Below are 17,237 nucleotides of genomic sequence, written 5' to 3' on the forward strand. Positions count from 1 at the left end.
AACCGGGCATGACATTTGGCTACTTATTGCTGCTTCTGCAGTGAAGCTGTCCAATACGATGTGCATTACAATGAATGTTTTCATCCTATTACAGTATTGTTTCAGGCTTGCTCTCACCTGCAAATGACAGGCATCATGTGGACATACATTATTTGGCTTATTGAAGAACTAGTTCATTTTCTTGGTGAATCCATCATTTAAAAAGTATAAAATATTGTGTTGTATCAAGACAAAATTACATATAATACCTGACTAATGCTTAATGGTGTGTAGTTATTATGACGTGTTATCAAAAACAGCGAGAACAGAAAAACACCAACAGAAAATGGAAGTCAGAAAGACAAAAGGGGAAGTAGTCTGTCTCAAACCGGTTTGACCCATAACGCACAAGCTTGTCTTTAGCCCACTGACCGAGAAACACACTGCAATCACATACACCGCAGGGCTTGCAAGTGGGTGAGCCTAAGTGCACAAAAAGCATAATGTAGTGACCAGTTGCATTTATATCAACCCATAAATATAATATTTCATGTTTTCTTGCATATATTTACTTTTCAGATTATAAATAAATCAACAGAATTATTTAACCATCTTTAAAGCATGAATTTGGTACAATCCTCACCCGTGTACCAGGCTGTAGCTTCTTCTGGTTGGCTTACATATTTACCCAATCCAGTATTTAGATTTATTTTTCAGTTTGCAGAAAACCCGTGCATTTGAGTTACGTTTCAGTATCTAAACATATGTCAGCATACAGTTTTATATCATCTAGCAACATTTGAATTGTTGCTAATGTGGCAAGAATTGTTAGTGAAAATCACACCCACAGAATAATTCGATATCAATTAATTTGCACAGAAAGCAGACAAAAAGAAAAGGAAGTGCTCAATGAGCACTTGGGTGACTTTGTTCTCTCTGCTCTCATTATCTGTGTCAGGGCCCAGAGCTCCATCTGCCATAAGACATAAAAACATAGTAAAAAAAAAAGAGTCTTGAAACCACATTCTGACTTTTTGCTTGAAACAAAAGCAGATTTCTGCTTTTTTCTTGGCAGATTTCTTTGGGGTCGTGATGAAAAGTTATTTCAAATGCCGTGAGTGTGTCAGAGAAAGGAAATGCAAAAAGGCTTTCCTTTTCTTTTTCGGTGACTGTAGTGTTTTATTCATGGATGTGCGGTCCTCCTCCATGACAGAGATTAAACTAAGATGTATCCAGGAGCGATTTAAAATTCCTTTACTGTGTCATTTGAGAGTCAGTCAACTGTACCTTTCAAATTTTCTAAAAGTCATCAGAACATACTCCATTGAGTGAAAAGTAAGGAAATGGAAAATGATTAACTTTCACCCTAATAGACACAACTGCACCTGTTTAGTACATACATGCATTTTAAAATGTTTGCCTAAGTGTAGCTGTAGCTCAGGCGGTCGAGCAGGTTTGTGGTTCGATCCCTAGTTTTAGTTACACACCAGGCTGGCAGGACACCAATCACTGGTATCTTTGCACATACCTCATATGTTTCCATTTTTATCTGTGCAAATGTCTTCAGTGACTCGTTTATTTGAGGCCTTCTTGTCTTTTCAACACAACACTGCGTTGTGGCTCCTAATGACAATTTTATTTATTTATATAACACATTTTATTACATGTAAACTGATTGTGCTTAAGAAAATAAAGACATACCAACCTGTGTAATTTGAAAGTGCCAAAAGACAGTGAAAATGGGAAGACACCAAACAGGAACAGCTATCAAGCGTCAGCCTGTGTGAAAAGAAAGGTCTTAAATGTCATGGTCCTGGGTCATTGACACAGGTTTTGAGTTTGTTCTGGACTTCTGATTCACTTTCTAGAATTCAAGCTTGTATAACTTAGAAACACTAGTGAAATAATGAGTTTATTTTTAGTCCTTGGCTCTTGTTTGTTTGTTTGTTCCCTTTGGTCTCCAGTCTGTCTCTGTCTCATCTCCTGCGTCTCCCCAGGCACGTCCTCATGTCTGCCTGCTCTCCCTGTATTATCTAGTTAGGATGTCTGTATTCCTGGTTCCTGTGTTTTCCCCTTTCTGTTCTCATGTCTCCCTGTCTGTTTGTCCCCAGTCCCAGTGTCAAGTTCACACCTGAGTCTGAGTCTGTGTGTTTGTCTTGTATCTGTGATGTTCAGTTTTGCTTCCCGTCTTGTCAGTTAGACATTGTTCAGCTGTGTCCCCCGGGTGTTTACACTCTGCCCAAACTGTAATTGGTACCAGGTTGTAGTGGCCGTGAAAAGTTGTATCACATGTGCTACATGTGATACATGGCAGGGGATCAAGACACTCACTGGCTACAAAGACAGTCGCACACAAACAAACTCCCTGGACATCACCTTACCTGATACCCTAAACCAGTTCTTCGCCCGCTTTGAACAACAAAACAGGGACACCATCACCCATCCTGCTCTTTCAGAGAGGGACGACGCCCCCACCCAGCTTGAATCAGGTCAGAGCCACACTGCGCAGAGTCAACGCGAGGAAAGCAGCTAGTCCTGACAGTGTAGCAGGAAGAGTGCTTAAAACATGTGCAGACCAACTGGCAGTTGTTGCTGCACAACTGTAGATAAGATGGGGCCTGATTATTTAAGAGCTTGTATGTGAGGAGGAGGATTTTGAATTCAATATGAGAACAGCCCCACCAAGGCTGAAGACGGAGCAATGGAAGAGCACATAGGAGAAGGACGCAACACATAAACTCAATGCTCAGTGGATCTAAGAGCATACCATTGCAACTTCCCTGAACAGGATCCAGAAACAATCACAGTGACAAACATCCAAGACGGATCCCAAAATGTCGACTGGGGAGAAACGTTTCGTCACTCATCCAAGTGACTTCTTCAGTGTCAGCTGACTGCAGGTTTCCCCAACCTTATAAAACAGGACACTTCAACCTTATAAACAGGACATTTGCATGACTGAAACTAGCACGACTGACGAACAATGGGCTGCCAGGTCTGTCTCATGATCATTAATATGAAAATTGTCATGACCACCCAGTGTTGGGGAGTGTTGTACCGCCACATGTATTCCGTTAATACATGTACCGCCGTTACGTATTTAAAATACAAAATATGAGTAACTGTATTCTGCTACAGTTACCGTTTAAAAAGGTGGTATTTAGAATACAGTTACTTTGTTGAAATAAATGCATTACACGGCGGTATTTTCCTGTTTCATATTGTGGCGGGTCAGGACTGGGTTTGTGTGACAGCTATGTTCTGTTGTTCCAGGCGGCAGCGTTACGGTTACCATGGTTACAGGGCGAACGCACGCTCTCTCTGCAACTGTGTATTTCCTGGGTGAGAGAGCGCCTTTTTGTTGTTGTTGTTCTGCTAAGCCAGGGGTCTGATGGCACGACCATAGCTGGACTGGCCATCGGGCATACCGGGCATTTGCTCAAGTTTAGGTGGAGTTTATTTTTGTTATGCTGACTTTTTACAGTCAGTTACAATAACTCGTACTGCGTACTAGCTAGCATGACGGAGTTTCTATACAGCTGGGTGGGTGCTATGATGTTACTGATGTTGAACTTTATTTTATTCATAAGGTTAGTTATTAGAGTTGCCAACTGTCCCGTAAAAAGACGAATCGTCCCGCATTCAGAGAAAATATTACGCGTTTCGTATTGAGCTGAAAAGGAACAGTTTGTCCCGGACTTCAGCTACAATGAAAAAGACACAAAGCTGGAGTTATTCTGTCTTTGCTGCACAGCTGCCTCTTCTTCTCTCATTCTCTCCTGTTGCTACTTCAATCATGAAACTGATCAATGATCAGCTGATCGTCTCTCTTGTTTGTTTATCGCCCACTTTGCGCCAGAAAGAGGAAACCAGCGGATGTCGCACTAAACAACAGCAGCACTTTTAAGCTTGATCAGCTGTTGTTGGAATTGATTTAATATTAATTTCTAGTATCAGCTGATGTTTGCTGGAGCCACAGCTGTAAAGCTGTTGGTCATGATGTCGGTTTGGATATGTGGTGAGAGGGAAACATGAAGATGAAACCAGGAGATGTCCTTACTGAATCATCAGAGCTGAACAGGTGATGGAGAAACAGGTTTACCTTTTAGGTGACATGAATGAGTTGAAGGGAAGTTATGAACTGTTTCTGAGAAATAACACCAGGATCCTTTTCTAAGTAGCTGACAGCTGGTAACTGTGCAGGGGCGGCTCTAACACCAGGATCTAGTGATGGGATTTCCGGCTCTTTTTAGAGAACCGGCTCTTTCGGCTCCGAACCAGCTCTTCAGGTTGTTTTGTTGCTTTAATTAATTTATTATTAACAACGATATAAAATTATACACAAAAGGAATTACTAATGTAAAAAAAAAAAAAAAGTGGTTTTATTTATATATGTTTATATATAAATATATACGATGGCCCCTAGAGACAAAACACGTACAAACTTCAAAACACATTTCTAGCGTTAACTGAACTTCCAAACAGAGCTACCTACATCACTTAAATTACACAATTGAAAGCACGTGTGTATTGTTTGTGTATTTATACACAAGCACTCATATATATTCAAATAATTTAAAAAAAAAAAGTTCATTTACCTGTTACTACCACACACCAAATCAGGTCGTTGGTACTTCCTGGCTTGTGTAGCCACGAGGTAACAAAAGCTCAACACTGCCCCCTAGCATCCTGGAGCACTTCTGTTGTGTTTTGTACGTGTTTTGTAGTTTGTACGTGCTTTGTCTGTAGGGGCCACCGTAAATATACTTTTATTTATTCACTCCACATAAAATGTAATAAATAAATCATAACACAAAAGCCAACTATTTACATTTCAACTTTTAACTATTTAAATTTTCAGCTTTTTCCTTTTAAACAAATTTAAAGTGAAACAACACAAAACACTGCAAACCACAACACAATTAAATATAAATTAAAATATGAAAACAAAAAGAAGATGCATATTCTCTGTCATATGGACCTGCATGAATAAACTTTCTGAATCCTTTATCATCTGCAACTGAAAATAGTTGTGGATGATTACTATACCTTTCTAATGTGACGTTGTTGGCCCTGGTTCTCTTTCTCTCTCTCTCCCTCCCGCTCTGTTCCTGTGCTACTGAGTGTAACTAACGCCCCTCCCCCCTCTGCCCAGCGCAAAGCAGAGTGAAGCGGAAAAAAGTGAGAGAGAGAGAGAGAGAGAGAGAAAAAAAACACGGCTGGCGATAAGGAGCCGGCTCGCGTCGTTCACGTCAAAGATTCGGCTCTAAGAGCCATTTCGTTCGCAAACATCACTACCAGGATCCTTTTTTATGGCTGACAGCTGGTAACTGTGCAGGGGCGGACCTAGCAAAGTTTTGCCAGGGGGCCAGGTAGGGCATTAACAGGGAAAGGGGGGCACCAAGAAATACTTTTCTTTCTTATTCTCATTTAAAATGTCTCGCTTTTAATAAATAATTATCTGAATCTTACAACCAAAGTTTTTATCTGACATAAAATGTATAGAAATCATGCATATACCAACAAGACTGTACATCACTGTCACAACAGCGTTTGTTTTCATTCAAAGGCTTTATGGCTTTAATACCTGGTGGGACGGTTTCCAGTCAAAATGCACTGGCCGATTTTTGTCCCAGTCCAGCCCTGCAGACACTGTGAAATTGATGTGTGTTTTTGTTAATGATACTGAAAGTTTATAAAGAGAAAGAGATGGAAAAAAAAAAGTGCTCCAAGCTGTACAACACAATGAGAAACAGAGAAAGTGACAATGGCAAAAAAAGAAAAACATTCCAAGCTGGACGTCAAACTGACAACTTTCAACTTTCAGAACAAATGATACTGGGATACAGGAGGCCTGTCTGTGAGAGAAGCGCTGGACCCTGTAGTGCATAATAGGTTGTTGCTGTAGAGTGAACGAAAGTATACCTAACAAAGTGGCACAGTGTCCTTTTACTGTCAATAGCATTGCTTTTGTGTCAACAGGACCCCAAGAGCCTTCATTGGGAATTTGATGTGGATGTGGTGAACAACACTAGAGGCCAGACTACAGAATATTTCTCCTGTTTTGGCTTCCCTTCATTGGCTTCCTGTTAAATCCAGAATTCAAAATCCTGCTCCTCACATGCAAGGTCTAATCTTATCTTAATGACCTTGTAGTACCATATCACCCTATCAGAGCACTTCGCTCTCACTCTGCAGGCCTACTTGTTGTTCCTAGAGTATTTAAAAGTAGAATGGGAGGCAGAGCCTTCAGTTTTCAGGCCCCTCTTCTGTGGAACCAGCTTCCAGTTTGGATTCAGGAGACAGACACTATCTCTACTTTCAAGATTAGGCTTCAAACTTTCCTTTTTGCTAAAGCATATAGTTAGGGCTGGACCAGGTGACCCTGAATCCTCCCTTAGTTATGCTGCAATAGACGTAGGCTGCCGGGGGATTCCCATGATGCACTGGGAGTTTCTACTTCACTCACTATGTGTTAACAGACCTCTCTGCACTGAATCATACTTGTTATTAATCTCCGTCTCTCTTCCACAGCATGTCTTTATCCTGTCTTCCTTCTCTCACCCCAACCAATCACAGCAGATGGCCCCGCCCCGCCCCTCCCTGAGCCTGATTCTGCCGGAGGTTTCTTCCTGTTAAAAGTAGAGATGGGTATCGTTTAGGTTTTATCCGATACCAGTACCAAACCGGTACTTTTGAAACGGTGCCGGTGCTTAAACGGTGCTCAAACCGGTGCTTAAAGAATGGAGAACACAAAATTGGTCCAAAAACCTCTCATGTTCAGCTGTTTTTTTGTAAAAAGATAACAATGTTAGCCTTTTCTGCAGCTATAGGGGATTTATGGCATCACTCTTGGCCTGAAGCAGTGCTTAATCAATGGAAAAAAACACAAACTTTGTCCAAAAACCTCTCATGTTTAACTGTTTTCCACTTTTTCTTTGGTCATTTTAGCCTTTTTGGCCAGGGTGAAGGGAGCATCTGCCATCAAACAAGAAGACAGCCGCATTTTATTACAACGGTGTTTGCTAGTTCACCTTACGTGCATTAATGTAATAACGTGGTTAGCCTACTCAATGTAAATTACACACGAACAACATTAAGCTACTCACGCAGAGAAGAACGGCTGCTACTGCCATCATCATCTGTCATCATTTCTGCTACACTGGCAGGGCTAGGGGCCAGGACTCTCCTCTTCGGGTTTTTGGGGGATGTTGCTAACTCCGGGTCCGATAACAGGCACCACACCCGCAGTAGATGTGCACGATGTGAGGTCTCGCAGCAAGCTATCAAATACGGTGCATTTCTCGACTTTAAAAAAACTCCGCTATGCGTCGCCAGGTGTTTCATCAGATTCGAGGTGTTACCTCCTTTGCACAGTATCACAGTATCACCTTAAAGCACTTGTTGCAGGCTGCTGAGTTTGCATTTGCTGTGAAGTACAGCCAGACTTTTGACTGCTTCGCCTTGGGCATTTTTCATCTGTAGCTCTGCTCTAAAAGAATGTACGTACCTGGACCCGCCTACTATCCTTGGAAAGGTAAAATGATTGGCTAGAATCCAAAGTGTATGACATCTCAGGAAAAAAAAGCACCGAAATAAAGCACCGAAATGTGCGCTGCTTTTCGGTCTGGTTACTACCGTTTATGTAAGAACCGGTACCCATCCCTAGTTAAAAGGGAGTTTTTCCTTCCCACTGTCATTTGTCATTTGATTGTTGGGTTTCTCTCTGTATGTATTATTGTAGGGTCTACCTTAAAATGGATGACATCAAGCTGTATGCCAGAGTGTATGAGATGTCAATTCACTGATCCACACCACCAGGATATACAGCACATCAGGGGAAAGCCACAAGTCCCTGGGAACCCCACAGGTAAATGAGAACCATGAAGAGGCTGCTAGGATAGCCGCACCACCAAATACCTGCAGAGAGTAAGCCAACTCCTTAGGACTTACGTGAATGGGAAGAACAAGATCTGGGCAATCAACACCTATGGCAGTCATCAGATACCCAACTGGGAGAAAAAGCTGGCCAAAGGATTTGATAGAAGCCCCACTGACCTTGATGAAAACAAGGAAATGGTTTCACCCCAAGTCCAGCACTCTGAGACTGTAAACGGAAGGGAGGAGGCCAGAACCACTATCCAGGATGAGACCATGAACATCCATCTTCCATAAGGAAGATGGCCACAACTGACCACATGCTTAGTGAATACTTCAGGCAGCGCAACCCTGAAAAAGAAGACCAGCAATGAGAGGAACCATCATAGAAGAACAGGCCCCTGCACAGCATGTGCCACCGGCAAATAGAAGAAGTGACATCCAGAAAACCTACCAGTGGCTGGATAAAGCTGGACTGAAAGATAGTACAGAGGCACTAATCATGGCAATACCGGAACAAGGTCTACCATACCAGACAAGAACCCAGGTGTAGGCTGTGCAAAGATGCTCCAAACCAGGGGTCTTGTCCCTAGATGCGGGGCGATCTTGAGCCACGATCGCCCCGCATCTAGGGGGCAATCGTGGCTCAAGAGTTGGGAGCCTTGTAATCGGTAATCGGTTCGAGCCCCGGCTTGGATAGTCTCGGTCATTGTGTCCTTGGGCAAGGCACTTCACCCGTTGTCTACTGGTGGTGGTCAGAGGGCCCGGTGGCGCCAGTGTCCGGCAGCCTCGCCTCTGTCAGTGCGCCCCAGGGTGGCTGTGGCTACAATGTAGCTGCCATCACCAGTGTGAATGGTGATGGCATGGGTAGATGTGTGAATGGGTGGATGACTGGTTGTGCAAAGCGCTTTGGGGTCCTTAGGGACTAGAAAAGCGCTGTACAAATACAGGCCATTTACAAACCAACCAGACATAGAAGCGCTGCACAAGCGGAAGACAACGGCCGTAGTGATAGCTGTAGCTATACTGAGTGAGGAAGAGGGAGCTCTAGAACATTCTGAGAGAGGAGCTCTGAAAGACATGGAGGGTCAACAACAGTGGTTTCTGTGGTAATCAGACCCCCACGCTGGGGTTGCCAGGATTAACATTTGACAACTCCTGTTAAACGATATCACAGCAAAGCATGTAATCGACACGCTGGTCCACAGTGTCCAGTGTGAAATGGACATGCAATCTGGTTTTGTTTGTTTTGTTTGCACCCTTTTCTGTTTATTTAATGTTGTGTATGTAACGGTGACTTCAGTAACAGCAACTGGGGAAACTGGTAAAAAAGAGAAAGTTGACTTGTTGCTTACTGGACTCTGACATCTCCAGTCCATAACAGCTGAAACCAGAAACAATGCAAATCAAATTTCTAGTGAATCTTTCAGATATTTGAATTATTGTGTGCTTACAAACTGAATGAGTTTGACTCCTTCACAAAATAAATAATATCTCTGCATCAGAGAGTCGGGTATCACATGAGCAGGCTGGCATGCAGGGACTGCATTTGTATTCACCTGGCAGAGCGCATCCTTCTATCCTAGCTTCTGAAAATCAGATCGTAGGAGCAATGGTAGAGTTAGAAAGCATGTGGAGAGGCCATTAAACTTGGCAACAAACAATACATTTGTGTCAGTCCACAGCTTCAAGGCATTCGCAATCTGCTGTTTGAATATGAAATATTTTTGTGTAAATATAATCACTCGTGAGCAGGAAGAAATTGAAAAACTTTAATGGCTTTTTTGGTGTACTTTTACATGCATAAAAAGCAAAAGACACCATGAAAAAACAAACTACCTCCTCTTTGTTTTATTCTTTACATTCCTCTCAAAAACAAACTGGAGTTAAAACCAATTAGTAAATGTGGAGATAATGAAAGATAAAAACACACTGTTGATAATTGCGATTTAAACTATTTCATACAAATGTTTCAACAAAGAATTCCCTTGAAAAAAAAACAACATTGGCAACAGATGATTGAAAAACAAATCCTAACTTTACATCACAAGAATTCCAACGCAAAGCAACCTTAAGACATCAAAAAAGCTCAAATGCTGAAAGTTACAGGCAAAACAAAAAAGTCCGTAAACTTGGGCACAGACTTTTGGTTTGAAAGGATTCAGTAGGTGCTGCGCTCGGGTCTAAACTTTGTACAGTAAACTCTATAATACACTTTGACAAAGTCACTGAAATCCCCCCCAAAAGGAAACTAACATTAAAATAGACAGGTTTCTTCACATCATATTTACTTCATGTCAAAGCAGTGTGAAAAACTTTATTTTGTAATTGTTCCTGTTTCCTCTTCAAATATTTTAGTATTCCTGGAAAGTCTAAAACTAAAATCAATCAAAGAGCCATGTAATGAGTGGTAACATGTTTATTCTGTTGCTTGTAGATGTCCTCACCATGTTTAGAGTCATTTCAAATTTTGATCTTTTGTCTTCATACATAACAAAAAACACGAATTTCCTTGATCTCTATGCTGTTGCTCTTCCAGTGCTGACTACTGCATCATTGTGCCAACGTGTAATTACTCATTCATTTAAAACATATTTAAAAACAACACATTCTTTTCTTTGTTAGGGGAGCGGCCTAATAGTTACTGCCTTTTAAAATACACAGAAAAAATAATAAAGATGAAACTAAGGAAGCTCTCGATGAGCTACATCTTCATTTGCAGTCGCAAACCGCTGATGAAATCAATTTTACTGATGTAAATATTCCAAAATATGTTTCTTAATTGCTCCATCTGTTATATCTAATTAGATTTGTTTAACTTAAATCGATTTGATCTAATTTGACATTATTATACTTTAATATAACACCTCCCCCACAGTCACTGAATGAAAAACCGCTCTAATCACAATTTTTTCAGTCAATGGTTTTGGCAGACATGCTTGTGGTGAATCAACTTTATTAACAGGAATGATCAAAGACACGAAGGCTTTAATTCTAGATGTGTTAAATATTTAGGGCCTTATGATCCATGTCTTATAATAACAGTCAGTGTTGTGTGTTCTACCAAATCAAGATCACAGCAGTGGTGACAATGTGCAAACAACACAGGTCAGTTCTGTGCGTTAAACCTGGAAAGGACTGTGTCTCCAGTAAAACCTCGACTCATTGGTGGTTTCCTGCAGGTTCTGTTGGGGTACTGACGTCTGTGACACTCACAGCACTTCCTGTTCCACCTACTACAGCGGCAACATGCGTCTGCCAATCCACTGTTACGTTCATTCAATACATTCGGATCTCTTCTGCTGAAATATGTGGTTATTTGTGCTGAAATTATTCAAGAGGAATCACGAGGGCAGTGCCATCAGTTTGAGTTTTCTGGCTACAAATGGTATTATTAGTAAAACCTCTATGAACACATCATTTATGAAACAAAAGCACAGAACTGGAAAATATTTTAAGGCTTAGTTCAAGTATTAATCTAACAGCATTTATACTGATGATGCCAATAACCTTCATAAAATGAACTAGAGGTATTCATGGTCCCAAGAGGATGAACACTTGTGGTTTTGACCAACTCTTCTTTTCACCAGTATCCAGCCCTGCAAGGTCGAGGCTGCTCTGCTCTCAGTGTCCTTGTTGGACATTCAATAAATGTTAAAGCGGAGGATGTTGGACATGTTGAACGTGTCGTCCTAACACACATTTGTGAATTTGGTAGATGTAAAAGTTTTCTGTGTCTTTCAATATTCAAATTCAAATGAATTAAAAAAATGAAAGAATTCGACATTGGAAAATGTTTAATTTCTTCATGCTTTGTATCCTGTTTACCATCAGGTCACAATATGTGACAAAGTGTGTGTGGTTTTTATCCAGCTAGTGATTCGGATGTTTATTAGTCACATGTGTATTTTACTACAAAGAACTTTGGCCTTGAACACGTCAGCAGGACACTTAACTTTTTAATTATCAGTCTAGCTCCAGTCTGCATCCTGTATGATCTATGATCTATACACATACAGTGTCTGTAGTTTCTGACAGTTTTAGGTTTTGTGTTTGTTGTGTATTTAATAATCATAAGAAATAAAGTAAAATCATTACCATATGAACATGAGTCTTCAAAGCCCCAATTCCCCAAACCGATGTTCCAAGTCAGAGAATTTCACAAGATTTCTAAATCAATATTATTATTCTCACTAAGCTATTTAACATCAAACTATCAAAACGACTTAATAAACTTCTGAAAATGTGCGTAGCTTCACCGCAGTTAACGCCAGCCCTGCTATTTAAACCACGTTTGGCACAGCTTCACTCTCAACCTGTTTTTGAGGGCTGTCAGCAGTAAACTGGAACCTGTGTCCAGTTCAACTCGCACAAAGGCATTAAACACGTTCTGTCTGGTCAATATGAGGAAGGAGACAAAACCTTCATCCATGTCCAGTTCAAGGAGAGTTCAAATATTTTAGACAGCTGTCTCCTGATCCTCTCTCTGTATCATCTGGTAATGCTGTCTGTTCTCCAGGTACGCTGCCAGTTCAGCATCTTCAGCCTTCTCCGCCCTGTTCTTAGGAGTATCACCCTGAAGAAGAGACGCGCAGCATTACATTAAAAAATGATTATTTTTGTATGACAAAGAGCTTTGTGTTAGCCCACTAAACTTTGTTTGCATTAAACTGTTTACATGATCAAAACAAACAAACAAAACTGTGTGTTTAATGCTGCTCAGTAATGCTGCCTTCACTGTACAGGTTCCTCCCAGTTTCTGAAATGTTGCATTGCATACAAAGAAATGTAAAAGCAGAAAACAAAACTGTTTAGGAACGTTTCTCATTTGCGTCCTTGCTTCCCTGTGTCGGAGGCGGCCCAACACAGAGCAACCAGCTCACCAATCAAGACTCAGCAGTGCACTAAAAACCAAAGAAGCTATCTGAGGATAGAAGCTGCTTTACAGTGTGGGTGGTTCATGTTGTTGGGACATAAATCTATTTACTTAATTACAATATATGGAAAAAAAACATGACCGCAACTAGGACTGGGCGATGTGGCCCAAAATTCATATCTCGATCTTTAGCTGGATGGTGATATACGATATATATCTCAATATTATTTTAAAGCCAAGTAAGAACAAAAAGAGAGTTCTTAGTCAAAGCTGTGTCCCAGATCTCACACACACACTTTTATTAACATGCAGCGCAGATGTACGTGCAAAAATTATATAAATGATCAGCATTTATTAAATAATAACGCTCCATAAATAAAAGAAAACAATGTTGTTTTTGTGCATAACAAAAAGCTCACAATCGTGCAGTCAAAATGTAAACTAACAGACGCTGAGCGTACCCATATGGAAAAGAAATAGTAAAAACTTATATGATTTACTCATGAAAGTGGCCACTTTCTCATTACTTTCATACACTGTTTTAGTAAGTATCCAAAACATACAAGTTTCATTATATAATTTTTCAAGGGATCTTATATCTGTTTTCACTCTTATATGCTTTTCATACAAGTTTCACACAAGACAGATACAAACTTTATAAGATTTATAAATATCTTTTCCATATGGGTAATAACAAGCAGCTGCTCTGTTCTACTGCGTGACTGACAGCCTGGAGTTTGAAATCCTCTTTGTAACCGTGTCTCTTACAGGTGCCATTTATGGTCCTTATACACACACAGTGAAGCAGAGTACGCATCACTCCGCGAGGCTCCTGACTACGGTAGCCGTAATGCTCCAACAATCCATCAAGCGGTGCGGCCTCGTAGCTTAGCAAAGTTGTACCAAAACATTTTTGACAGATTGCTGAGCGCCGTGTACATAAAATCAGTTTGCAGTCAGTAAGCACAACCAGAAGTCATGCATAAGGCGCACTGATGATTTTTGAGAAAATGAAAGGTTTTTATTGTGAGGTTACGAGTTTTGTAAGGTGGTTTGTTTCGGGGCAGGATGCTGGGAGACGGTCTGGGATGCAGCACACAGTTTCACACACTCTTCATTTTGCACTTTTGGCGCTGTTGTAAATGGTGAAGATACTGGTAGTGCTACCTGCACGGCCGCGCAGCCCCACGCACGGGGCGACCTGCGGTAACTCGTTAACGGAGATTTGTCGGGTTAATGCAGTTACGGCGTTAACGTCATTTTAACGAGAGTAACGCTGCAGCACTAAAATAATAATCTTCAAATGTTTTCTTTTTGCCGAGCAGCTCCTCTGTGATAGCTGCCGTGTCCGTCTTGTCGTTGCCTGCAGGTGAAGCGATGGGGGAGGGGGAGAGGCGAGGCAGAGTAACGCAGCGTGGAGACAAAAGTGGACGAAAGAGAGGCAAACTTGCGGCTCCACAAGTATAATTATAACGTAACATAGACTATATTGATATAAACGATATTGCCACATCTCATATAAAAAGTTATCGATATATTTAAAAACTCGATGTATCGCCCAGTCCTAACCGCAACCATAACAGTGGTAAAGCCACGGGTAGGGTTTACGCTCCAGGAAGAGCGAGAGCCAAGCAGGAGAGAGTCCAAGTGCAGAGACATTTTAAGATGAAACAAAGTACTTTATGGTGAATGTTAAAACTTCTCTTGTTTTCTCTCTCTCTCTCTACATCCTCCCCCCTCTCCTCCCCTCAGTATCTAGGTCATTGCTGAGTCCAGTGAGTTAAGAGCTTTTTCTATGCAGTTAAAACCTCCACAGAAAAACTAAAAAAGAAACATATTTGAGACCAGAACACAAACATGTGCTAAAGCCACTGCAATAGTGCTATTTTTGCACTGCATTCACCAAAATGTGCAGTCGTTCATCAGCTCCCCTCTGTAATGCTTCCTGAGCGAGTGTTTCAGACATATGTTCTCCACATACGTGTTGTTCACTACACATTTGTGTTGATGCTTTATTCTCTGAAAAGGCAAATTCTAGCTGTGTGGATTGTGCTTCTTCGCTGAGACGATTAAAGTAAAGAAGACTCGACATACTCCGGGGCTGAGAAAGACAAAATGGAACAAAATGTGTGTGAAGCTTTGAAAGGATTTCTGCACAGATTGGTCACAACATGCAGTTTTCTTCCTTTTAAACCACTTCGTTGTACATTCACCTGTGTGCTTCAGCACTGTCTTGCATCACCCGACCTCTCCTAAGCTTTAGTCATGACTAAAGCTTAAGACAGGGGTGAGTCACTTATTTACTCAGAAGAGCAGACTGTGTCAGTATACGTCTTTATGGGGAAATCTACAACCCACTAATTTTATCTCTGTGACAGAAACATCGTCAAGTAACTTTTGGACATCTCCATTTTCCAGCCAGCCATCGGTGATACTCAGTATATCCAGTAACGATGGCAAAAATACTGTTTGTATGTAGGTCTGTCATCGTGAGCTACATGAATCAGGAGTCAGTCTGCAAATATAAAAAGCAATTTGACACTGACAAAGAAGGAGGGCGTTTCCTTTTTGTTTAACAGAGTCGTGGAGTACTGTAAATACTACTGAACCTACCAGCAGGTCTGTTTTCATGAGTGAGGCTCCTGCTTCGACCAGATAATGACAGATAGTCCTGTGACACAGCGACGCAGCCTGATGAAGAACCGTTTCCCCACTGGTGGTCCGTGATGCAGCACCAGAGAGAAAAGAAGAGAGCGAGCTGTATTTCATGTATGCTGGGAGTGAAACACAGCTGATGAAGAGGCACCCAACTGATTCTGTTTGGCTTTTATGTTTATTCTCTTTAATGTTTTCTACACTTGTTGGAATGCCAGGCAACAGAAAGAGACCAGAGCTCATTGGCATCACCATCAAAGCTTGAATACAGTCAGTTTATTGCAGACAGAGAACACACAAACCTCGTTATTATTCTAAGACTAGTGTTAACACGCAGCCCAAAACAAATCCCCTCAAGTTATTTGTTCCTACTGTAACATCTAAATGTTTCACATACTTACTGTAGTTTTTCAGTGACATCAATCAGCTCACTTGGTGCTGGAAAACAGAGAAGGAGGAGTGACTGTAGAGACACAAGGTTCATCCAACTATGCAAACTGGTTTTTTAACCTTCAGTTAGAATTTCTGCACATTGTGCTTTGCAGTATCATCTTATTATCAGCAACAGTGGTAGCAGTATTTTCACAGTCATAGCCCTGTGAGGTCATCCCACCGACTTGACAAATAGAAAAAGATGAACGGATGGATGGATGGAGCTCTGCCACAGCCTAACAGAACTACACCAGCATGTTTTTCATTACTGTAAATACTAGATCTTCATCTCCACTCGATGCTTTTCTGTTACCATTGTCAAGGATGTAGCGCACCATGTCCTTGCTTCCTGTACTAACAGCATGGTGTAGCAAGCTCCACCCTGACTGGTCCAGGACCGTGAGGTCGGCTCCCCTCAGGTGCAGCTCCTGCAGCTGCAGGTGATATACAGGCGAGATAAACGTTAACAGAAAGGCTTTTTTAACACGATGACAAACTAAATTTGTAATTAAAGTCTAAATGCATCACAATGAGATGTTAATCCTACTGTTAGCTGTTAACACATGGAAAGGATGCGAAAGGTGTGAGAGGTGTCTAAGAGGAACGTGTTTCCATGCAACTTCCTTAAGTTAGCTACGGACAAATAAATAAATATGCAAACACTTATCAGTACTTACCTTCTTCAAGTCCTTGTTCTTCACACAATCCATTAACATTTCTACGAGACAGAGAGAGAATGCAAAAACAAAATCACAGTTTCATTGTCACGTTACAGAAAGCATCTGCATAAACAACCAAACATCATATCATCGTGTCCACTTCTTTGGACATTTACAGAAACAAGTAAAAAAACATGTACAGGCAGTAAATTACTGAGTATTACATCCACGAGGGTCAGAATATTAGAAACACCTGAACAGCATTACAGCTCATCACAAACAACAGCTTCAGTGCTGTGACACAATAATTATTTTGTATATTTATTACATGGATAATTGGTATATTTACTGAGTCATGTTTGTAGTGATAGCTGGCATTTTATGTTCTAATGGAAATTATGAAGCAAACAGGGATCAGCCACTCTGTGGCTACAGTGCAGTAGCTGAATGATTAGATAACGCCACAAAGGATCATCATTATATTGAACATCCCCATGAAAACTGTTCATAGTGTTGTTACTGGGTGAAACAGTTGGTTGGTGTGTGTCTGTCTAAGCCGAGATATGAGATGAATGTTTATTAGGTTGACCTCAATACTTGCTTTCACTCCCTCTCTCTTTAGTAGCTGAGTCCTAATCCAGTTATGTTAGGCTTAGGGTGTGTGTGTGTGTGTGTGTGTGTGTGTGTGTGTGTGTGTGTGTGTGTGTGTGTGCATATGAGAGAGTGAGACAGAAAGAGAGAGAGGGGTGCAAAGAGTG

At 41.1% G+C, this 17,237-nt stretch overlaps 1 protein-coding gene across 5 annotated transcripts in view; it reads right to left on the reverse strand.

The window, feature by feature from the left end:
• Positions 1 to 9,615: 9,615 nt before the first annotated feature.
• Positions 9,616 to 17,237, reverse strand: part of LOC146360715 (diacylglycerol kinase zeta-like) — a 76,744-nt gene continuing 69,122 nt past the window's right edge. For all 5 annotated transcript variants that reach the window (XM_084920424.1, XM_084920423.1, XM_084920426.1 and 2 more), the window contains 5 exons: positions 16,498 to 16,538; positions 16,134 to 16,254; positions 15,790 to 15,826; positions 15,347 to 15,446; positions 9,616 to 12,433 (listed from right to left, as the gene is read on the reverse strand). In XM_084920424.1, coding sequence (XP_084776550.1) covers positions 12,317 to 12,433; positions 15,347 to 15,446; positions 15,790 to 15,826; positions 16,134 to 16,254; positions 16,498 to 16,538 — 416 coding nt within the window. In that variant the 3' untranslated portion in view covers positions 9,616 to 12,316. The remainder of the gene's footprint in view (positions 12,434 to 15,346; positions 15,447 to 15,789; positions 15,827 to 16,133; positions 16,255 to 16,497; positions 16,539 to 17,237) is intronic.

This window comes from Perissodus microlepis, chromosome 23, assembly GCF_051167445.1.
Source record: "Perissodus microlepis isolate ML-2025 ecotype Zambia chromosome 23, ASM5116744v1, whole genome shotgun sequence".
NCBI classification, from domain to species: domain Eukaryota; kingdom Metazoa; phylum Chordata; class Actinopteri; order Cichliformes; family Cichlidae; genus Perissodus; species Perissodus microlepis.